At 36.0% G+C, this 25,961-nt stretch overlaps 1 protein-coding gene across 1 annotated transcript in view; it reads left to right on the top strand.

Moving 5' to 3' along the window:
- Positions 1-25,961, top strand: part of MALRD1 (MAM and LDL receptor class A domain containing 1) — a 653,802-nt gene that overhangs the window by 344,387 nt on the left and 283,454 nt on the right. Inside the window, exons 28-29 of the mRNA XM_023631939.2 lie at positions 10,715-10,960; positions 12,558-12,715. Coding sequence (XP_023487707.2) covers positions 10,715-10,960; positions 12,558-12,715 — 404 coding nt within the window. The remainder of the gene's footprint in view (positions 1-10,714; positions 10,961-12,557; positions 12,716-25,961) is intronic.

Genomic DNA, 25,961 nt, shown 5'->3' with positions numbered 1-25,961 from the left:
CACTCTGCCGTATGCCAGCAATGTGAATTTGCACAAGTTCACTAATATTGGTGTAAAATCAAGATAATATTTATTTTTCAATATCATGAGAATTAGAGATAATTTGTATAAAATGCCTGGTCTTGGTTGGCATTCAATTAATTTGATATGATATGATAATGAAATGTGATATGATTTCACATGATGTGAAATGAAATGAAAAGCTATGATAATGAAAGTGATAATTATTAATGAATGTTTTCATTTTTTTACCCAAAGCAAATGTTCACCTGAATTTATTTCAATATAGTTATTTGAGGAGTGATTCACTTTTTTTTCCAAAACATCTTATAATCATTTATTTGTATTTCAAAATAGCCATGTAAATGAGGTCAGATATAATAACTATTTTAGTAATGGAAAAATTTTTATACAGAAAAGTTAAAGGGACTGATTAAGACCAGACTTTGGATCCCTGAAGGTCTGTGGATTGACCTTAAAGTGGTGACTTTAGGTACTATACTTACTTACTTAGCTATTTTGCTTGCTCTAATTAGCCTTCTCTTACCCAAAGTGGAATTTGTGGTGCTAAAACTATCTGGCATTTGCATATATTCATCAAAATTACTTAGCCTTTTGATTATACAGAAGACAACCTGAAAAAATAGATTTTTTTACATTAAATGTCTGTTATTTACTGAAGTTTATTCTCATATTTTTTTGGAAAACTTCAGGAGGAAACGATTTGTGTTTACCTTTGATTACATTTATTTCTTCAGTTCCTTTAGCTTTCGATCCGCTTCTCAACTTGTCCTAAGTAATTCATGACTATTCCCCCTTCTCTTTACAAATACCCCATATATATGGTAACTTAGTAAATTTCAAGGAAAATTCAGAATTATTCTTCTCCAGAGAAAACAGTTGAATACAACAGCATAGTCAATAGTTTCCAATGCATGATATGCTGTGATAATATGTCTTGGCTGATTTATAGATATTTTTGAAGTCATTTACACTTCCCTTGAGCTCAGTTTTCTCATCTACACGTAAGGATCCTGATCTCTGCATCTCCCTGGGAACTGAGATGAGGGCAATATAATAATACATGTTAAAGTCCTATAAATGTATTTATACATTTAATACGAATAATCATTAATATATATTAATTTTAGTATTTTACACTAATAATATAGTGTTACAAATTAGTATCATACTAGATAATAATATAAATGATGCACTCTATTTGCTATGAATGATATATACAAAGTCAACAATATGTAAATTGAAACAAATTCAAATATAGTTTATTCCAATTAATTTATAACATAATATACTGCATGAATGAGAGTTGTGTTTAGGCATACAAATACTGTGGATTTGTTTTGCTTCCTGTTAATAGAATCTTGCTTAGATGGTCCATTTTCTTTTATTTTCCCCTTTGAATTCGCTAATTGCCTCCATTTTATTACATAGAATTTGTTTTAACCAAGTCAGCAAAATTTATAAATGGAATTGCTTTTTCATAGGATCAAATTATGTAAAGGTAGTATTGAATTCGGATTGTGACTATAGAATTCTGTCTATAGATTTAATATTTACAGGAAATCTTTGCTTAAAGTATTGGAAATGTATGTTTTGAACAAACTGAATAGCTGCTGTCACTATCCAAAAGCAAAGAAAGAAATCCAGGAATGTTTGTTGTCTTCATCGCAGTAAATAGGTCGGAGGTTACTGACTCTCCTTCTCTAATAGCCTCAGTCTTGGCATCTCAAAGTTCATCAATCCAAATACAGCCCTATCTCTGTCATCCTTGCCCAACAACCAAAATGTCAACTCCTTTTCCAGTCATCAACCATCTCCTAGAAAGCTCTCCCTCTGTGATATGTGCCCTTCTCCTTGCTTTATTCAGTCCATTCATTCATTTATTCATTCATTCTTTTGTCTATCCAGCAAACGTACAACTTACTAGTATGTGACAGTTTCCTTCCACCCTGGACTCTACAGACTAGCGGTGGAAAGAGTCATTATGCAAATAACCATGCAGACAAGTACAATACTATTATTAAAGTTCTGTGAAGAAGAGCTGCCTGATATGACAAGAGGCTATAATAGATGGATTTGACCAATCAAGGCTTCTTGCAGGAATTGGAGATTGACCTGAAATCTGCAAGAGTTTCAAAGACAGAATTCTGGAGGCAGGTGGCCCAGCATATGTAAAGTATCTGTGGTTAGAGGGGCTGCAAGAAAGCAATACGTTTGTGGTGGGGAGTTGAAGGGGAGCGTGATAGGAGATGAGGCTAGGAAAATGAGTAGCGCACAGACTTTGAGTTGATTCTACATCACGTTAATAAATTTGGTCTTTACCCTAACTGCAATAGGAGACCATTAAAGACTCTCAAAGAGGGTGGTGATCTAATTTGCATTTTGAAAAACACTCTGCTTACAACGTAGGATATGAATTTCAGGAGGACTAGAGTGGACACAGAGCAATCGATTAGGAAGCTATTTCATTAGCCAAGGGGAAAGATGAGTGTCTCTTGAGAGAAGCGGATGATTTAAGAGATATTTAGAAAGTAAAATGGGAGGGTATTAGTGATTGATTGAATATGGGAAATGAGGGAGAAACAGAGATGAAGGATGACTAGTGGACTTCTCATGAATTCTCTTTTATCACTACTCACTTTCTCTTTTACCTCTACCTTTCATAACTCATACTCGCGAATTTAGTATAGATCTTAGATATTTCCACAGAGCATTTCATCCCCTGTATCTCCTTTCTAAACTGAAATTGGGTTCTCCCTTAATTTCAACATTTCCCCCACAGCCATCTGGAGTGAAGGATGTTCAGTCTTCCACTTCCCATAAACTGTGGTCTCCAGAAAACTGTCAACATTCCCGTCACTCATTCCAGATTAATATCCGTCAGCGGAACTTTAGCCTGTCTTGGATTCCCAAACGATAATTTTACTACTTCAACACTTTCTTTATTCCAGGACAAGGTCCTGGCATGTGCAGGCCTTTGTTCTATCCTCCTATTATTATTTTTAAAATAAAGCAAATATTTATTTGAAACACCCACATGAAGTATTACCAAAAAGGGGCATAGATTAAAAAAAATCATTTTCTTCTGACTTCCGTCTTTATGCTTTTATTTCCAGAGGAATTGTTCATTTCTTATGTGTGTTTCCAGGGACATTCGATAAATACACCAGCATGTGTGTATGCTGTGCGTGTGTGTATTCCTCTTTTTCACTTTAAAAATCTTATCATTCGTTCCATATGCCAAAGTAAATTTCAGGTGCATCAAAGGTTAAAAATCTTTAAAAAAGAAAAGATGAAATCATACAGTACTAGAAAAAATATGGGAGAATTTTATTTAAAATTGGATTTCAGAAACCATAAAAGGAAAGATTGAAAAATTTAACTCCATAAAAGCACAAAATATAATTTTCCTAAAGTGATTTTGATCTTGAGATTTATCCCTAGATCGTACTTCCAGCTCCTGCTCTGTCTCGTGGCAGCTGCTCCATTTGTGAGACAAAACCAATTCTCCTTAAATCCTCAAAGCTTCTATCAGGTACCATGGAAGACAGTGAAAGATTACTCTGTTTTACATTTCTTGATATCAAATTAATTCACTGTCTTCATGTTATCCCTGATAGTTGAATTTAAGACTTCAGAAAATAATGATTTTTAATGATCAACCTCACTACCTTACCTTCTAAATAATATAAACTAGAAACTCAAGATATGCAAATTGTTCACCAGCAAGACTTCAGAAATTTTCTCCAAGTTGGAATCATTAAGGTATGTTTATTTATTTTTAGGAGTACCTTTGGATTTCTCATTTGAGTGCTTTTTCAATATAGAGTTAGAATTAGTTGAATGTTAGCATGTAATGTTAGCATAGTATTTCTTAAATGTGAAGTACTAAAAATGGGTAATTTAAAAACTGAGGATTAAACCATTCTTTCTGGAAATATCTTTTTGAAGGAACAGGGGAGGTAACTTTGTTAGTATAAATTTTGTTATGCTGATCGAGAAGGTGGAAAGTGCTCTTTGAATATTTGGACGGCTGCTCTCTGGAAGGAAGATGATGCAGCCTGCAGGAACAATATTTGAATGAATTTGCAATTTGTTCCCACCTGAGGGCTGAGCCAAGGGCTAGTAAGCATTGCCCAGGAAACATAGAAACACGGAAAGATGCTGTTCTCTGAACTACCGGCTCAGCCATATTTGTCACAAGCCAGTTGGAACCACTGTTTGGCCTTTCTCCTTAAAGCCCAGAAGCTTCTTTTCTGCCTAGACTTCCTGCCATGTTTTCCATTTTTTCTTAATGCAAATCACAATTCATCCACCTGTTTTTTTGTCAGTTCCTTAAGGCTACTGTCCTCTATTTTATGGAATTTCTTTCCACATATTATCTCCTTCCATGCTAACATTAAAGTAGATCCCACAGCACCTTCATATTTTCAAGTTTTCGCTTCAAATTACTACAGGGAAAAATCAAGAGGTTTGAAAAATAACAAATATGAAGGACTTTCAAATGTTTCAAGATCTCCCAAAGCAACTGGTCTGCCATTTTTTACCTACTGCAAAGAAGATAGCCAGAAGGGTTTTATTTTCTATTCTTATATCACCTAGAAGAGTTAGTTGCTCCACTGAACTCTCTTGCCACATAAATAGAATTACAAAGTGAGAAAAAAAGAAGCAACCCCTGACATCTGGGACCTAGCCTGGTACTCTCAGCTAGGCCTTGATCTTACTAAACGAGCTAGCGTTTCTCCTTTTGAACATAAACAGTGTCACAGAGCATCAGTGTGAGACAAAGCCCCTCTGGGACCACAATGGATCAAGATAAAAATAAGATCACTTTGTAACTGTGCCTGAACCAGACAAAACACCAATGTTGTCTAAGCCAAAAGAATGACAAACATTTCCCTATCTTGACTCATATGAGTGAAAGCTGTTTCTAATCAATTATAACTTTAGCCTATTCTAGTCTTCCCTTTGTTAGATAAGAATCGTTAAGATAACCAATCATAGAATTATCATTGCCTCCTAACAGCACCCAATCTGGAGTGAAAGTCCACTTCCTTGGACCCTCCCAAAATAACCTAACCAAAGTTCTAATCCTATAATAAGTAATTTCTAACACCCTCTTATTGAACTGCCCCACACGGAGTTCCCTATGGTATTTGTTCTCCATCGTTTCAAGAAAGAATAAACCCAACTTGTTCAAAGACAGATTTGTCCCTGGTAGTCTTTGACTAGAGGGCTATGGGATAAGAGAGAAAATAGGGACCAGGTTGTGGAATACCTATGGGCCATCTTAGGGACTTTAGCTTTTACTCTGAGGGAGATAGGATGCCATTGGAGGATTTTAATTTTTTTAACTTTCAAAATTTTTAATTTTTAAAAATTTTCTAATAGTTTCCAATTCACAGAAACATCACGAGAACTATTCAAAGAACTTATACATCATACAGATACACAGATTATTATCTGCTTGCCCATTTGTTTTATATATAATCTTACTTCCTTCTGAATCATTTCAGAGTAAGTTGCAGACATCATCATGCCCTTTTACCTCTAAATAATTCATAATCTGTTTTGTAAAATAGAGGACATTCATTTATATGTATAATGACCAAGTCAGGAAATTTAACATTGATACAATATTATGATCTAATTTATAAGCCTCATTCAAACTACACCAATTGCCCCTAAAATGTCCTTTATGTAATTTTTTATTTTTGACCTGGTTCAGGATTGAAGCAAGGATCATGTAGTTTTTATATATCTTTAGATTTCTTTAATGTACAGCAAATAGGCTTTCTTTGTCTTTTTCTACCTTGACATCTTTGAAAATTATAGGCCTTTATTTTGCAGAATATCTCTTAACTTGTCTTTGTTGAGTTCTCATAATTAGATGCAGTTTATGCATTTACAAAATCCTACTGAAATTTTGATTGGGATTATGTTGCAATTATAGATAAATTTGGGAAGAATTGAGTTCTTAACAATATCGAGTTTTATGATCCATAAATTTGATATATGTCTCCATTTATTTAAGGTCTCTTTTCCTATCAACATTTTATAGTTGTCATTGCAAAGGCCAAGCATTTATTTTGTTAAATTTATCCCTAGAATTTCATGTTTTGGAATGCTATTTTACAGGATTTTTTTTTAAATTTCAGATTCCGTTTGTTTATTTCTAGCATATGGAAATGTAATTGATTTTTATATATTGATGGTAATATAATCCTACTAAACTTACTTGTTAGTGCAAGCACCTCTTTCTAGATTTAGTAGAATTATAGATGAACACATTAAGCACATTTATGATAGCTGCTTTAACTTCTTTGTCTCATAATTCCGTCTCCTCTATTGTATCTCTATTTCCTTCTATTGACTCATTTTTCTCCTGGTTGTAGATTACCTTTTCCTGCTTCTTCACATGCTAGTAATTTTTAATTTGATGCTCGACATTGTGAATTCTCTGTTGCTGAGTGCTGAAGTTTGGTATATCCCTTTAAAAAGCATTGAACTTCATTCTGGAAGGCATTTCAGTTGCTGACAGTTCTGTTAGGTTCCTTTGAGGCTTATTTTTAAGCTTTTCTTTTAAAGACAGGTTTAGGACAGAAATCAGCAAATTTTTTCTGCAATTTGTTTTTTAACTTAGGGGAAACTTTATTTAGTCTTCTTTTCAAAGCAATCTAGTTTAAAAACAAGTTGAGATTAAGAGAAGAATATATTCAGAGAGTGAATATGTTCAGCTTTGCAGGCCATATAGTCCTGATTGCAACTACAGAACGGCCATTTTCATGTGAAAGTAACCACAGGTAATATATAAATAAGTGGGCATGGCTAACTTCCAATAAAACATTATTTACTTAAACAGGTAGTAGGCCAGATTTGGTCTTGAGACTGTAGTTTGCCAATCCATGGTCTAGAGTCTACTTCCTTCTAGAGTTGCTTCGCCCCATTACTAAACTATACTCTTTCTGGAATTCCTACTGAATGCTCTGTTTATTCATCAAGAACTCTGTACTCTGGCTGATAGAAACTCAAAGACATCTGGCCCTCTAGGAACTTTGGCAATTTTTCACCTTATTGCTCCTGGTTATTGTTTTCTTAGAAGTTCTTCTCTGTCTCTCTTTGTATATTTTACCCTAAAAATGTGAAAATTAGAATTCAGCCAAAGCCTTAAGCATATTACTGGATCTCTTTCTCTGCATAGCTCCCTTTCGTCCACCACCTTGCCTTGCAAATTCTCGCTGTCTCAGACTCTGTCTCCTCAACTCAATGTAACCTTGCTTTCTGCTGGGCTGACGCTTTTGGAGCTACAGTCCAGAAAGTTCCTCCAAGCAGAAATCTGGGGTGATTATAGGATGTGCCTTTTTTCCCTTTCTCTACAGGATCACGGTCATGTACTTCCTGTTCAATATCTTAAAACCTTGTTTTATATATTTTGCCCATATTTCTAGTTGTTTATGGCTGAAGGATAATTTCGTGCTTTCTTACTCTTTCTTACTGTGTATACGCTAGGAGCAAAAGTCCTCTCAGTATTTTCTCTGAGTAACTAGAATTATCTGGTTGCCATTAACACAAATGAGGAAGGGGCTGGCCCCGTGGCTGAGTGGTTGAGTTTGCGCTCTGCTGCAGGTGGCCCAGTGTTTCGTTGGTTCAAATCCTGGGCACGGACATAGCACGGCTCATCAAACCAGGCTGAGGCAGCATCCCACATGCCACAACTAGAAGGACCCACAACGAAGAATATACAACTATGTACTGGGGGGCTTTGGGGAGAAAAAGGAAAAAAATAAAATCTTTAAAAAAAAAACACAGAGAGGAAGACTGTTCAATGGGAAAGTTTGGAGGGAAAGAATCAGAGTTTGGATTTAAGGATGTTAAGTTTCAGATATCTCTTAAGATTTGCATTGGAGGTTTTTAACTTTTATAATTTGTTCTTTTTTTTTACAAAACTAAACCTCCCACAAAGAGGGTCTCTGCCTAATTTAAACTATTTTTTCTGTAAAAATCGAAGTTACACAATTTCGCAAGAGCTTTAATAGCAAGATCACTTAAACGTACACATCCTACTCTTAGGTAGCTGATTTGTTTGGACGAAACAACAGGCATGGAAAATAATTTGGAAATAGGTAAATGACATTAGTTGATAATTTCCCTTGATATTTATCAAAAGATGCTGTTGTGTGTTATTTTATAGATAGAATGCATTATAGCAGTGTAATTTTCTTTATTGATGCTTTCTCTTCAAAATTAATCTCGTGTAATATTATTGTATTTTTAAATTATGCAGCTATGTATGTTTTAACAATGCGAAACTTAGTTACTATGATTATTCTAAAATATTAGCTATATTGATTGGGTAATATATTAGCATCTATATTGTGTTTCAATTTAGAAACATGTCCAAATTATTTTCTTGTTTGTTTTAAAGGAATCAGATTTTAGCTTGATTTAGTCACTTTGGAGAAAAGCATCTTAAGAATCAGGTTTTTTTTTTTTACTCCCCAAACAAATTGAAATTAACACTATCAACACAAATGTCAACTTATATAAAATTAAATGATCCAGTGATTTCTCAGGTTCTCAATAGTCCCATGAGAAATAATGTATCTGATACTCAACACCACCATTTCTGTAGCTGGCGGTCTTGTCTCGTGATAGATGACCTGATATCACTGCTTTTCTTTTCAAGCCAATGGATTTAAGACATAATTCTGGGGGCCAGCCCTGTGGGTGAGTGGTTAAGTTCATGCACTCCGCTTCGGTGGCCCAGGTTCACGGGTTTCAGATCCCAGGCACAGACGTACACCACTTGTCAAGTCATGCTGTGGTGATGGCTTACATACAAAAGAGAGGAAGACTGGCACAGATGTTAGTTTAGGGCTAATCTTCCTCAGCAAGAAAAATAATAATAATTCTGTAGACAACAGACCTGAGTCCAAACTGCATCTCTGCTCTTAAAAAATAAGCAAGTCATTTAATATCTTTAATCTTCAGTTTTCTCTTCTATCAGTAAGAGGGTTACTATAAGTGATCTCCATTTTTGTGTGCTCAAAAGTGCTTTAATGTTATGATTCTAAGTCAAACTCTGTAATTGAAACATTAAAGGTCTCTTGTCTTACCCCCAATCTACTAAAACTGAACTGGGCACCTAAATAAAATTAGTTTGATCTCAAACTGCAAGAAAGGAAAATGTTAGCAATTAACCCAGACAAGAAAGTTTTGTTATAGGCAGAATGCACGGCTGAAACTTATTTTCAAAGGCTTTGCAAGTATAAAAGCCATTTAATCAGGCAATCTTGAACAAGCAGTCCAGGAACGGTTTAGCACACAAAATGGCTTGGAGCCTTCAGAACACCAGTCTTATCCCCATTGGTTTCTACATGGCATTCCATTCATCTCTTCCTGTTTCTTCTCTCTTAACCATCTATTTTCTAAGTTGTGAGAGTGATGCAAGACATAAAAGCCTCTATATGAAATTTTAGCAGCAGGACTTTCTAGGTCCCAGAACATCTTCCAATAAATCCCTGAATCACCTGCTACCCCGAATCCTCACCAATCATCAACCACCAGACAATTTTCCTTAGGCCATGGAAGCTGGATCTAGAAATGAAGTAGGGAGTGGTATTATCAGCTCCTGACCTGGTAGATGGGGAAAATGGGAAGAAAGAAAATTTCTGGTACTGTAGTGTCACAGAGCAAGGGTGGAGCTGATGTCCCAAGTTGGATCTCGGAACAACTTTTCCTACTGTAATGTGGTTACCCATGGTGTGTATGTTGTATTGTAATATTGGAGCAAGATAATAATAATACTTTGGATGTGCATATTGAACTGCTTTATCATTTCCAAAGAACTTTATTTCCCTCATTCACTTATTTGACTAATATTTATTAATCACCTATTAAGGGCCAGGCACTGTTCTAGGCTCTGGTGATAGAAACAATAGTGTCTTTAATTAGCTTAAGTTGTCTAGGTTTCACTATTGTTTTTTCTCTTTCTAAGTAGGGAAACTAAAGCTCATCCAGTGTAGGTTTCATCCAAGTCACCTAACTGATAAGTATCAGCATCAGAGTTCAAACTCAGGTCTTCAAAAGTATTGCTGTTTGTTTTAAGCTTGTGAAAAAATCTTTATGATTGACATTGCCTTGTAGAGAAATTGCTTCTATAATTCCAAACGATTGACAAATAAATATGCATTTTGGAGGAAAATCTGTTGGGAAGTTGGATATTGCTTATATATTCATCCCCCTGCTTCTGAGGAGGTATCATAGATATGTTTGGCTTCTGATAAATACTGGAGTGCATGGATGCTAATGGAGTATACTTCCAAATGCCCCATAATACATAAGCTCTTAGTACCCTAAAGATTTTGTTTCAGGATGAAAAATAGAAAGCCTCAGATCTAATTTATATCCTTGAACATAGCTTATAAGAAATGCTATATTTGAAGAGACTTAGGGTTCTCTCTTAGATCAATAAAGTGATACTTCATTTTTTTTTCATTTGAATGATCCTTGTGAGTGATCTACAGGCCAGAACTCTAGAGGGTATTAGGAGAGAGAGAGAGGGATTCAGAATCTCAAAAATGCCATTCTTCTTCCTAGTACATTCGAGTGAATTGCCTCTCACTGCCTTTTAACCTCACTAATGAGTTAATAGTGTTCCCTCATCCTTTTTTGTTCGTTTTCTGTTTTTTAGCTTACTGCCCGCATAGCTATCGGGAATGTCAGAATGGCAAATGTTATAAACAGGAGCAAAGCTGTAATTTTGTGGATGACTGTGGAGATTACACTGATGAAAACGAATGTGGTGGCTCCTGCACATTTGAGAAAGGCTGGTGTGGCTGGCAAAACTCCCTGGCTGAAAACTTTGATTGGGTTTTGGGGGTTGGCTCGCATCAAAGCCTAAGACCTCCCAGAGACCACACACTTGGAAATGAAAATGGTAGGTTATTAGGCTGTTACAGTTGCTCTAATCATATTCACAGTGAGTATCACGTCGTCTTCCCTGACAGCAACTGGAGAGCTCCGGAGAGCCCACCGTGATGCCACAGCAAGTAAATCAGACATTTAATGAGTATATTTGTCTTCTGGAACTGCAGTAACAAAGTGCCCCAGACTGAGGGGCTTAAACAGTAGGCATTTATTGTCTCTCAGTTTTGGAGGCTGGAAGTCTAAAATCAGTGGGTCGGCAGGACTGGTTCCTTTTGAGAGCTGCGTGGGAGAATCATCTATCCTACACCCCTCTCCTGGCTTCGGGTAGCCCCAGATATTCCTTGGCTTGTAGATGGCATTCTGTTCGTGTCTTTACATTGTCTTCCCTCTAGGCTTGTCCGTTTCTGTGTCCAAATTTCCCCCTTTTATTAGGTCATATTGGATTAGGGTCCACCTCTAGTGACCTCATCTTAACTTGATCCTTTGCAAACACCAGTTTCCAAATAAGGTCACATTTACAGGGACTGGGGTTAGAACTTCAGCATCTTTGGGGGGACACAATTCAACCCATAAAAGTGAAGAATCAAAGTCTAATATTCCTTCGATAAGTGTAGATAGATAATGTGTGTTGCCATCAGGTACCTTTCCTAAATCACACACCCTTGCAATCAATAACCCTGAATTCTGCCACCTGTTTGATCATTTGCAAGTTATTTAACGTTTCAGATTCTTGATTTTCTCATCTGTCCAATGGAGATAACAAAATTTGCCCTGTATACTAAACAGGGATTGTAGAGACCAAATGAGATCATGGGTATGAAGGGCCAGCAGTTTGAAACCTGTAGGGGTGCTGTGCAGACGTAACCATAAGATCACGTGTGTTAAAGGTGGTGGCATGGCTCATTTTTGCAGTAAGTAGCTGAAGTCAAGTCTCAGACTCATTGGTCAAGGAACAAAGCACATTGGCAGAAAAAAAGGAGAGATCTTGAATTCTTGGATGCTACAGAATAGGAAAAGGGTGTCTAAATATTGAAATTCCACAGACCTATGGAAAAGCAAAGCTCTCCAAGACAGGCTGACCATGCCAGAGAAAGGAAAATCTATGTCCCATTCAAATATTCAGCTCTACATACAGAAAGTGTTTTGGATATTTGGATGCACAAATATGAAACCCAATCTTTCCCCTCATGTTGCATGTTAAAATTCTCAATAGTTTATTTACGCACTCGACAGGTGACTGAACCTTGAATACTCGTCATATTCTCTTATTTGCATTTCATAGGTAATCTTTGCATTGTTTTACAATAACTAGATACTTTGGGGAGTCCATTAGATGATTTCTATAACTACCTTGTTGATGGCATCAATATCGTGACAGATTAGTTTATCTGCATACTGTGAAGTACTTTCCTGAAAACACGGACAGTTGGAAATTTTTCTGTCAGTGCACTAGTGCAAGGCTATTAGATTGCTTTTCTGTTTCAAATGGAAATGCCTTTGGCAGCTCAGGTCATATGAAATGTAATTAAGAACCTAACCGATGGAAAAGCTAAAATAATTCCCTCTTTGTTCTTTCTGTCCTTTCTGAATCCCATCCTTGTTCCTAGGGCACTTCTTGTATCTGGAAGCTACTCCAGTGGGGCTCCGGGGTGAAGAAGCACACCTCAAGAGTGCTGTGTGGCAAGAATCCAGCGCTGCCTGCACCTTGAGCTTCTGGTATTTCATATCTACAAAAGCCACAGGGTCCATTCAGATTCTTATTAAGGTAAGGTCTTCGCCTATGATGCCTTGGAGCTTAGTGAAGCTTCCTACAGGCAGCCCATAGCCAAAGGGAATTCATTACAACTCTGCTAAGTGGGCCAGAGGGAGCCTCCTGTCATCAGAGGGAGCTGCTGCTTGTGGTTCAGATGCTCTTTGGGGTTTGGTAAGTGGAGCCTGGATCCAGCTCTGAGCTCAACATCACATCCTGTGGTTGTAACAGAATCCCAGAAACTCCTTTTATGATAACAATTAGACTAAGACATGTACATTTCTTCTTTCTATTTAGGTATTTCCTTCCCTATCCTTCTCAGGAAAAAAAAAAAAAAGATTATTCGTACATCTGAAACGAGAGCGACTATCCATTTGAACTCATATATGAGCAATCGTTAAGGGAACTAATATCTGACATTCTGGTTCTAAGCACACTGTGCAAGGGACTGAACTGCTCAGGAGAGTGATCAAGTTGTGATTACATTGAAATACTTATTAACTGTGACATGGTAATGCATTTTCTTAGTGAGGATTAATTGGAGGTTTCTGTCAGGGCTTTAATTTAGTTGAACAAAGTGACAATGTTCGGGGAGTAAAATAACAAAGTCTGTATTAATATTAATGAGACTTGGTTCATATACCTTTCCTCTTTGACAAGTTAAAACAGCAGCAAAAAGGAGATGAGTGTGGGCTGTGTGTGCGTGTATGTGTGCATTCATTTCAAGAATCGAGCTAGAATTCTAAGAAAGCTTACTTTAAAAACATGCTGTGGAGGCCACTGCTGTTTTATCACACAGGAGCTTGGTGAGGTGCCCTAGCACTGGCGGAGGATGCCTGACCAGAATACTAGACGGTTCCTATGTCTGGAAGTGCTAAGAGCTGCCTAGGCCATGTTTTATCTGAAACCGCGGTTAACTTTATAATTTAGGATTCCTATAATAATGCAGAAAAAGCCTACTTAATAAAATACATGCAGCAAATGCCACAGTGATTTATTCTTATATTTTGTTACTGAAACCAAAGTGGGTTCTCTCCTGGTGAGTTAAATCAGACTCTCCACCAGAAGTAGTTGTCTCACCAAGTAAAGTGTATGTACAGCGAATAGGAGACCATGAGGCATCATTTCCAGAGTCACGGTGTCCCCAAAAAGGGAAGCAGGGATTTTTATTTTGGATGGGGTATGAATATTCGAAAGGGAGAGAGGACTATTGGCTTGCTCGGGCTCAGGTGGAAAACATGCTTCCACCCACACTGCAGGTGATGGTAGTAAGACCTAAGCTCCTCTGGAGAGATCTTGGGGTAAAAATAAGGCAAAGGTCACAGGCATAGCTCTCATGGTGAGGATTGGTCTGGCTCAGGATGGTTGGTGATTGCATCTCCTTAACATAACAAAAGGAAAAAAAACAATTTGGAAAAACAATGAAAATATCCAAACCCATGTTTGAGTTCCTCAGAGTAACTAGTTGGTGACAATTTAAATATGGAAACTTACTGAAATATAATGCTTAAAGTTCTCACAGGAGTATTTCGCTAATACTTGATTGAATGCGATCCTTGATTATACGGTCAGTACCAGGTGAAGGGTTTGGTATTATTCTGTGGATGTCGCTTTTATTATTTGTTTCATTCATATTTACATTTCACCTCTCTTATAGTAACAAACTTTATATTACTATAAAATGTAAAGTTAAATTATTTTGAGATGTCAGTCTTCCTACCAAGTCATGTTGAATTCCTTTGGTTCCTCCAGTTAATTCCTATGGGCATTTAGTAGCATTTTTAAAAACCTGTCATCCTACCATATTTTTTTTTTTTAAACCCACATTTTAAGAGTACATGCCTATTCTTATTTAGTGACTTTTATTGTGAAGGAGAGAAATCTTTCATAACATATATCGATTTGATATTCATAAATTTTAGGACAATCATTTTATTTTGGTAATTAATATGATACATATTTTTGATCATGATTACAAAGTACTTCTTAGGCTTCTCTCTGTGTGGAACCATGCTGGAGTTTACCCTGCTCATTTGTTTGAAAGGCTCCAAGCCAGATGGCAAACACAATAGGAAAAGGGATTATGTCTTCTGTTTCTTTCTTTCTTTTCTCCTCATCTTTTAAAACGGTCCCAGTTTACGCATGTGTTGCCCCTGGCTCAGTCTCGCCTGCCTGTTCTCAGGAACGCCTCCTTGTGTGTTTCCCTCATGTCCCTCTGTACTGAATCCCACACAATCTGGTAGATTCAGCCTTTCACAAAACTTTCCTTGACCACTTTTGCCCACCATGATTGTTCCTTCTCTGAGTGTCCCTCCCAGCTCCAGAGCTTTTCAGAGAAGGGACTCTTGGATGAAAGGACTGCAGGAAAGGAGAGGTGCCCTCCCAGAGGCCCCTGCCAGGCTCAGGACAACCCTTGTTTGGGACAGTCCCTGTGAAGGAACAGCTGTTATGCATTACATGCATAACGTTGGACTAGTCTGGAGACTTTGTAATCTAAATCTGAAATATATACATGAAATCAGATGCAAAAGCCGTGCAACCGTTGAACAATAGTTTAATGACAATGTAGTTTCAAAGGGTGGTATTGATTGTAGATCACAAACACAATAATACATACTAAGAAATACCATTTATTGAACACCAACTGTATAGCATTTATTGAACATCAACACTTATACTATTTCCTGTAATTCCTAGCCCAACCCTCTGAGTAAAATGCTGTGGGTCCCATTTTACTAAAGGTGAGGTAAGGGAGTCTCATGGAAATAACCTAACCAGCCTATGGCTACACAGCCAGTCAGTGACAGACTGGGAATTTGAATCCAGATATGTTTACATCCAAAACTCACATATTTACTCCCTAGCGCCATCCCTAAGTGTTCCTCACTGATAAAGATGAATGTTCCACTCTAATAATGAAATGAAGATTCTATTTTACTGGAATCTGTATATATTGCATGGAATCATTTTCTTTTTTAGGAAAACAAAATGAATAATAGTTCTTAGAATGGATTTGAGTGATTCTTATGTTTTTTCTTTTAATTATTTTATTGAGGTCACACTGGATTATAGCATTGTGTAAATTTCGGGTGTATATCATTATATTTGGCTTCTATATAGACTACGTTCTGTTCACCACCAAATGTCTAGTTACCATCCGTTACCTTACATATGTGCCCATTTATCCCTTCTGCCCTCCCTTACCCCTTTCCCCTCTGGTAATATGATTCTTAAACTGCTCCGGTAATAAAAGAATGAATTCGGGGAAACCCCAACCAAACAAAGCTATTGCTTTAGGAAACATTTAGTAAAGAGCAGTACTGTTTTACATATTGTATATATTGTACTTTTCTTCTCTATTTCTTGCTTTCAGTCACATGAGAACTACTTTTCACTGAAGAGATGTAATTGAAACACATGTAATCTCTGTGTCTTAAATCAAAGTAATGGGTGAATTATGAGAAGACGGAAAAAATATCTTGAGAAATTAATGTTAATTTTTTTCTTTCCTTTGAAGTTTCCTTTATTTAGAAATGTAAACACACAATAAAATGAAGTAGCTAAATTTTTTAGGAGAATAACAACTTTTAAAAATAGAGCTAGTTCTTTTATAAGTTTGAAAAGTTTACCAAGTAGAAGGATGCTACCCCTCACTGCTTGGACCAAGCCAAAGTCATCAGTAAGTGGATGAACTCGTACTTGAACTCAGATATTATAAAAATTAGGAGTAGAATGTTGCACAATCTGTTTGGTTTCCGTCTTTCTATAGAGGAAGATTGGATGTTGATAATCTAAAATACATGGGCCGTGTCTTTTTCCAAATTTACTAATAATTCATTGTTAAAATTGTATAGTTATTCTTGATAACATTTATCATTTTGACCTACCTTTTAACCATTTACATTCGATATTAAATTTCTTATTAAATTTAAATCTATTGCTTTTCAGACAGTCTAAGATTTAAAACAAAAAATGAAAAAAGTGTTTAAGGGTAGAATAAATGTTCTACAACATAAAAGCTAACTTGTTTTTACAAATATATTTAATCTTATTTATTTTTCTAGTCACTTGTTTTCTGATGGGGTTAATTAGTGATGAGTAATACATAGATTTTAATACACTAAAAATGATTTGGGGGAATTTTTAAATTTACTTGCTTTTGACAGTTTTCATAGGTAAAATTCTATCTAGCCTCATCAAGAAACAAAAAACCTTTTCATCTTTTCAGCTAGCCATTTGAATAAAATGCAGGAACACCTGCTACCTGAAGAGCATGATTGTGTTTTGGAGCTAGTCCATCTGCAATAAATTGTTGATATTTTCATCAAGATGACTTTATGCTATAGGGAATTTGAGTCTGCTTGACTGAAGGCATTTAGGACGATCCATTATACCATATTGATAGAACACATAATGTATTCAAGGCAGAAGTGGAGAAAAATAATTTATTTCAGGAGAGCCCTCCTGATTATAGCAACCTAGTTATGCTGAAAGACCGTAATTAAATTAGTTCATTGCTTTATCTTGCTTAGTGATTCAGAGAATTTTAGAGCTGGTGGGGTCCTTCAAAATATGTTTAATCTAAGCCATTCATTTCACAGATGAAGGAACTAAGATTATGAGGTTATATTTCTTGCCCCAGCTCACATAGTATTTTAAGAAAAAAGTTAGGCTATGAATCCAATTCTTCTGACTTCTAATTTAGCACTCTTATACTTGACTTCCTGGAAATTCTATCTAAAGATCATATTCAACATGGAAATACAGATTTTGTTCAATAGGCAGTGAAAAATGTCAAATCAACAAGTGAAAGGCCAAATTCCTTTGCCTTCTTAGAAGACTGGCTGTTCTGGGTCTGCTTTTACCCTCAATCTAGTGAACAATGAGGCTCAGTTGTGTGGAAGGGTCAACTGACAAAAGTGAGCATTCTCCATCCTTCCCAACCCACCACCACCCATCCCCCACACACTCTCTCACCATAGTCCTAAGCGGAGAAGATTTACAACTAATTGCTAACACTATGAGTGCCTATATTAGAGGGCGTCAGGCAGATTTTCAGATTTACGTGTATCTTGATCTCTTCAGCTTATTGAGTATCTGATGCTGTTTTCGTCACATCATTGGCATTTTATTCGTTATTTCAGAGAAAATGTTGTAGAGTATATGGAGAGTGGATACAGAGAATCTGAATATAGAAAATTGATTTTTCAAACATTGTCATGTGGATTTTGGACTGTCAATCAATTAAACTAAACTTTTAGTGCCAGAACTTTGCATTTTAGGAATCGTTTCAGCATTTTAACAATTCAATCTGCACAGTTTTAACTATATTATATTATTGACCTTGACATAATTAAGGGAGAAAAGTTGATCTTTGCATTTCAAGCTATAGCCATGCAAGATATCAACACACTCAGAGTTTTATTAAATTGGTTGCAACAAGATCACAATGCTCCGATTTATTTAAAATAAATATTTCTTTTTATCATTTTGGAGAACATGGCAATATTTGTCCCAGGCATATTTTTGACTGAGATTTTTCTTTTAAACTTCTCTCGTTTTCCCCCACATCCTTTACCTCTCTCAGGTGCCTCCACTGCTATCCACTAAGAGCCCTAAGTACCCAGTGCCACTGGAATCTCTTCCATCATGAAGAAAAGATTTCTAAGATGTGTGTTAGCATCTTACAACACTAAACAATGCTGAAGCATTATTTAGATTAATTAATCCAAAGAGTTTTTCCTTTTCAAAAGAATCATGTGGTCGGCTCTAAACAATGTTATTGTCACTGTGATTGCTGCTATTTTACCTCTATTTTCACATTTCTGCTCCCACTACTGCTACCGTACCTCCCAAAATAGGTCTTCTACTCACTGCAAAGACCAGCCACAGTCAAGATGCAAGGTGGTAGGTGACAAAGGGTCTTTTTATTACAGTTTGCTAGCAAGGGGGAAGATGACAGACTAGTGTCCTAAAGAATCATCTCAAAACTACAAAATTTTGAAGCAGATGTATAGAGCAAATGGGCTAAAGGTAAGGGGGGTCTTGGAATGTTGATCTTCTGCTGTTGTAGTCCTTGAGACTTCAGATCATTGCTTTTTCCTGTCACTGGTAACAGATACCAGCAGAGAGCTTTTTCCCGAAGGTTGTTACATCCTGGGAAAACTGAAAGAACACAGTTATTGCCTTATTGGAATAGGGATGTCTACGTATAAGCCTAGGCTATGAAAATAGCAGAGCATGCATATTTCTCCAAGCAGGTGTGTACTTATCTAGGCTACGTGCAAACGAAAGCATTGCTGACAAGGTGGTGGTGGGGGGCTGTCATGTGGATCAGAGTCATTTATAGTCCTAACATGGTTCCCCTCTATGAGATGGCTTCCCTTATGCTAACCTATGTTAATCCATTGGTTGTGTTTATCTTAGCTGTTTAGGCGGTGCTAACACCACTACTCCCGTGACCAGCTTCTAGTTTTTGACTGATTCCTTTTTCCCTTACAATGTGCTAAGTCTTTTACATATATTAACTCATTTACTCTTTAAAATAAATTTTCAAAGTAGATATTTTGTCCTAATTTCATAGACTGGGAAATTGAGACCCAGGTCACATAAATAGTAAGTGGTATAATCAGAATTAAAAGCCAATTCTAACTCCAAAATCCATGCTCCTAACCACTGCATTCAACTTCCGCTATTAGAATTTAAAACATTATGATACCCTGGAAGCAAAGAATTACTGTCCATCACAGTTTTCCAATGGCTCTTAAATCATACAAATTAGAGATTTCCATCTCTATGTATTAATAAACCCACAGGCCTATTCCACAAATGTTAGAGAGAAGAGATGACTACTCGTGTTTAGCAATTTCCGGTTTTTTTGGTTTATTTTCTAACTTTTCTTGTCAACATCTAGTAAGTAATTATACTTATCTAAATCACTCTCCCTCATATTTAATATAATTCAAAAATTTCAAAGTCATATTTAATAGCTACATTTTAATATTGGTGAGGAAAGTGAATTAGAAACCATATAATTTTATTTATTTATCTTTTTAGATTGGCACCTGCACTAATAAATGTTGCCAATCTTCTTTTTGTTTTTTTCTGCTTTTTCTCCCCAAATCCCCTCAGTACATAGTTGTATATTTTAGTTGTGAGTCCTTCTAGTTGTGGCATGTGGGACGTTGCCTCAACATGGCCTGATGAGCTGTGCCATGTCTGCACCCAAGAACTGAACCAGCAAAACCCTGGGCCACTGAAGCAGAGCATGCGAACTTAACCACTCAGCCACAGGGCTGGCCCCATAATTTGATTTTTCTAATAAAACCAGCTAGACGAAATCTCTTAATTCTATTACTTTTTATCCAAATGTGAAATCTTTAAAACTGTTACAAACATCTGTTCTTTCAGAATTTTCCTCTCTTTCTCTCTCTCTGTCTCTCTCACTCGTGGCTTTTTAGTATGGTCAAACTTGGTTAATAACAATTTTTCCTTCTGTGAAACTGAGACATTCCAAAGTAAAAGGAGAATTCTTCAAAGTCGGGGGTTCTTAATCTTTTGGGGTAGATGTGCGTACATGTGCGTCACAGATCTCTTCAGTATCTGATGAACCTCTGAATTACTTCTCAGAATATTGTTATAAATGTATAAAATAAAATACTAGAATTGCAAATGAAATAAATTAATACCAATTATTAAAATATTTTTAAAAAACTCAAAATTGCAACTTAGTAAACATGTTAAATGGCAGAATCTAATGGAAGATGAAATAGCTACCATTATTTCAAAGGAGTGATAAGCATAATTGATATTTTTGAGATATTCATAGCACTGTAATGTGATATGAAAATATCTGTTATTGTTATTAGTGAGAGAGTCACAGGCACTACTAATATCTGATTTGTTGCCTAGGTTCACAATTGAAGAAAATAGTCAATTTTAGTTGAAGTTAGTAAAAATAAAGATGTATTTGCCCTATGTTACAACCCTCTTGAAAACCAATCTTCTATCTATGAGGGGCCCTGAGTATTTTCAATTTTATAAGGGTATCTATTCTATATAAGGAAATCGGGGCCGGCCTGGTGGTGCAGCGGTTAAGTACGCATGTTCCACTTTGGTGGCCTGGGGTTCACCAGTTTGGATCCCGGGTGCAGACATGGCACCACTTGTCAAGCCATGCTGTGGTAGGCATCTCACATGCAACGTAGAGGAATTTAGGCACGGATGTTAGCTCAGGGCCAGTCTTCCTCAGCAAAATGAGGAGGATTGGCAGCAGATGTTAGCTCAGGGCTAACCTTCCTAAAAAAAAAAAAAAGAAGGAGGATATCTATCTTGTATGTTCAGTGCTTACATTTATCTGTTTATTAAGAAAAATCAACGTGCCTTATATGAGTAGAATTTTTTGCATGAAAAAGCACCTCTACTTCCCAATAAGTGAAACGTAAAAGCACTGACCATAACATTCTGTCTGCACCAAGCTCAGGGCAGGCTAAGTGTAAATGGGTGAAGATGCTGCCACAGCAAAGAGCTATGTCAACCACTAGACACCGGGCCTGAGGCCAGGTAGAGTCAGCAACTTCCAAACCGGCCACTAGTGGATTAGTATATTGAGAGATTTGTCACCTGGATTCAGGAGTGTCTCTTCAAATGTCATAAGTAATCACAGCTATTGACTTTTTATCTCATAAAATCTGAGATAAGACAGAGAAGAAAACCAATATTGTAACTTACCTCATTTAAGACATAATTAGGGAGTAGTTGCACATGATTACCATTATTTGCCCACAGGAAATTCATACGCATGATTGTGTATAGAACCGCCCTATGTAGGAATCCTGAGTGCCAGTTAATTTCCATTCAACTTTTGCTTATTTTCTGATAATATTTGCATTTTAAGTGTTTCAGACAAATTTTTCATAACAAAACATTCCTTTCTTCTTTTCTTATTTTTTGGGGGGACATTGCCTGAAAATTATAATACTTTTCGGCACATGATAGTAACTCTCTGTGGAACTCATAAGTTCTCATCAATTAATTTTTAACGCTTGCTCTGTTAGCTATTTACGAAGTTTGCAACACATACCTCTACCAAAATAGATTAGAATTGCTTCTCTGTGGACTGATTGTTCTAACGGACTCACATCCCTGACTCAGAGGCTGCTGCAAGATTGGTGACCTGTTTTTACTAATTATAGGTCACAGAGTTGGAGTAGAGAAAACTCCTCTGACTCACCCTCATATGTATTATCAAAATAAACAGTTAAAATGGCAATAATATTAACATTCTTTTGTCTGTGAGAGATGAATATATGAAACAACCTTATTTGTAATCTTTGGAGAATTTTAGTTAAAACAAATGTTTGAAATTATTTTTTAACAATGAAGAAATATTTAGGCTTAAATTTGCATTTTTGAGATTAGTACGTCTCTCCACATCTTCTAAAGAAGCCAGGAATATTTTCTAATAATCTATGAACTGTGTCAACAAAGCTCCTTGGCGAATTCTGCTGATTCTACCAATGTGGATGGGATTATACGAAAGATTTAAAGAAAGAAAAGCTGGGCGGTTTGGGATATACTATGCACTAACTTAAGACTCTGTATTGCTGACTAACAATTCCTAGTTATTGGAGAATAGAGCTGTATACATAGACAGTATACTTTCCTCTGCAAGAACTGAGTTGCTAGCTCAGTCCCAACTCCTTTCACCCTTGCTTCCATTCATGGATTCAAAGAAAACTTTAGTGACCTTCTGCTAGATACACTCTCTGCTGTCACGGAGCTGGTGGGTTTAGAGTGGACTTAACTGCTTGCAAAAAACAGTAGTGTGGCGCTCTATCTTCCTATCAGAAACAGAGCTCTCCTGTTAGAGCCTGAATATTCTTCGAGATTTAGTTGTCCTCTTTCTGAGAAGGTGACTTATGACTTCCTGTGCTGCATTCCTGGAACTGAACCTCTCTGGGATTTATGGGGTGGGTCCTAATTCAGTGGCATTGTGTTCTCATACCATTGAGTCTTTGTCTCATGGCCCTGATACACTGCATGATGACTGCGTATGAATATGGTTCTATTCTTGATGGAGAGACTGCATCTGTGTTGTTTACTGTCCTCTTTCTAGCATGTAGTATAACGTAGAGTAGGTATTTTAACTGAATGAGTGGAGGTACAAGCAGTACATAATTAAATGCCAACTGTATTGAGCAAACCGTTTAATATTCTAGGAATTTAAAAGCTATTAAAATATTTATAGACCAAAAGTGTTTAGAAGAAATAAGAGAAATCCCAACTGGATCTTGAGAGAGAAGAAGAATTTGCATAAATAGAGGAAAGAAGGGAGGATATTTTAAATGAGAGAATTCTTAAAGATAGACATAAGATGTATTCAGTGGACCCTGAATTCTAATTATCAGTTAGTAATTAAAGATATAATATTAATGAAAATTATAAAGTAAGCATTTATTTAACTCTTTACAGTTTATATCATACATTTGTATGGCTGATTCTGTGAAGCTATTTTTGTTATTTAATGCAGTATTGCTTACTTTTATTGTTTTTATAAATTTCAGTTGTTTCTAACTTACTAACTTATCTTTAGCTTTAACTTAACTTTATAACCACCGTTATTAACTTGTATTTACGTTAAATAAATTGCAACATACAAATTATACATGCAAATTAGTAATTTGTGTAAACACTAGTAATAACAGTGTAATCAAATTTAAAAATAATTCAAAATTGCTTTTTGAACCACAAGAGAAAAATAATAGAAAAATTAAATTCTTAAAGATTATTTTTAGTGAACAACTTCTGCTTGATATGAGAAAACAAATTTTCACTTAGCTGCTAGATATTCATTCAGACATTTTTGACATTATTTTCTTTTTCGCAGTTGATGTGATGGGTTGAATAACTTTTGTAGAATTAAATTTAAAAATGTAAATTTTTAATTTGGTTCTCATAGCCCAAGTCATACACAAAATCACTTAGCATCAAGCATACACAGCATTGACAAGACAGTCAATGGCAACCAATAGGCACACGATGGCAGCCTCTTGTGATCTGACTTTAACATTGAGCAATCAGTGGCTCAGCCCCATGGCCTAGTGATTAAGTTTGGCACACTTCGGTTGGGCAGCCCACGTTTGCCGGTTCAGATCCTGGGCACAGATCTACACCAGTTGTCAGCCATGCTGTGGCAGAGACCCACATATGAAGTGAAGAAAGATTGGCACAGATGTTAGCTCAGGGCTAATCTTCCTCAAGCAAAAATAACAGAAGATTGGCAAGAGATAATAACTCAGGTCTCATCTTCCTCAACAACAACAACAAAATTGAGCAATCAATCAAGAGAAGCTTCTTTAATCAAAGCCACCTATTCGCCAACATTTTGTAGCATTCATCTTGTATACATTTTACATAATTTTCAAGCACTTCATGTCAGTGCTCTTCATGTGATATCAAAAAAACCCAACAAGATTAATAAAATATTGAAGAATAAGGTTTTTCTGGGTGGTGTTGAACTTTGGAAGGCCACAAACCATTGTGATATCTAAGATTTTTGGCCCCATTAAAAATGTATGTTATAACCCTCCTACTTGCTTCTCCTACAGCTCTCATCTGTGGTGTTCAGGGAATCGTTTCTCTCTTGTGAGGGACATTCTTTTTTTCTAAAGGCAAGCTTTCCAGCTTAACACCATTGCTCAACTTCGTTTTCCTCTTAAAATATTTCTCAGCAAGCAAATATAATCACAAGTTATCCATGCACTTTTATCTTCTATGCTCTTATCCATGACTGTTAAAAATCCAAGTCTTTTTCTACATTATTCTGGGACTTGTCACTTTCTACCACCCTCTTGAAAGTGGGATACAGGTACAATTTATTTTTGTCTCCTCTGTAATGAGTGGCTCATTGTAGGCACATAAAATATTTGCTATAAAAAATAAGGCAGATTCTCAATATCTCAAGGATCCTAAACAGGGAGAAAAGTGTGTAAACATAGAATTAAGAGAATTTACAAAGTAGAAGATTTGGGGAAAAATTTTGTGTAGGACCTGAAGATGGAGTTAGCTATGTAGTCTAGACATATTCCAAATTCAATATAAAGTCCCACTGCTTTTGTGGTGCTAATTTAAAACCCTATATCGTGTTGTGGTCAATATTACTCTCTCAAGAATGGAAAAATAGAAAAATATTAAGAGTGTGACTAGGCTGAGTTATTGTTCTGTTATGAATTAGACACTCTATTTATGGATTTACTTTATGGATCAGACCGTACGTATCAAGGCTTTAATATTCAAAGTTCCGCGAATGACTCACTGAAGACCTTGTTATGGGTTACAAATACTGATAAATTTTATTTTCTACTCAAGATGTGCCATTTTCTACATCCTGAAGATGATCATTGTATATTGCTTTGCCCTTTTCTATGCTAACAGGCTGGTAGGAAAAGAACATACTAGTTCTTCAGTTTTATGAGCTGAGGGATCATTATTCTGAGGTCTAGCAATTGAAGTGACATAGAGACTTGAGGTTAAAAAGAAGGGTAAAATAATATTTTCTGTGAATTCATAGATTTCTTTTCATCAGCATTCATGAGCCCTAAGGATTTGAGGGGTCATATTTTTAATGAGTTATCTTGACTGTTTTTGACTTCACTGGGGGTCATTCAGCAAATAAAATCTCAACAAAGTGAGAGGTGCGTATGGCTTCTGAATGAAGAGAGAATGGTGAGAAAATTAGTTATTTTAAAGGAGGCAGACTTACCTTTGGGGGGTTTTCATTTAAATTATTTTTGGGAAAAGCTCTAAATTATAATGTAGAGTGTTGAAATTAATGACTTTATTAGCTTCATTAGAATTAGAGCTAATTTTTCTTTATAATCAAAAGAACATACACACATACCACAACACACATAAATTGCAAAGAAGAAAATGATACTTCAAATGGTATCAAACAAGTTAAGTTTTTGCAAAGCAATTTTGTGCCTTTTGTGGTTTTTCTTTTTTTCAAAAAAATGTCTAAGCAGAAGATAAATTAAGAAAAAGAAATAAAGTAGAGGAAAGTTTTTAAAATTTTCTTTCTACATTTGAGCACAAAATTTAATGGGAACATATAAATGAAATTTTTTGCAATTTGCTTTGTTTACTTAAATGTGGAGAGATTGTGAACAGTTTTATTTTTACAGATATACAGTTAGTAGTAATTTAGAATGTGTTTATGCTTTTTTTATTACTACTGTATCCACTCAGTAATAAACATCAG

The sequence above is a fragment of the Equus caballus genome, chromosome 29, assembly GCF_041296265.1.
Source record: "Equus caballus isolate H_3958 breed thoroughbred chromosome 29, TB-T2T, whole genome shotgun sequence".
In the NCBI taxonomy this organism is placed as follows: Eukaryota; Metazoa; Chordata; class Mammalia; order Perissodactyla; family Equidae; genus Equus; species Equus caballus.
Note: the sequence above shows the minus strand (reverse complement) of the source record. Positions and strands in the feature narration are given on the sequence as shown.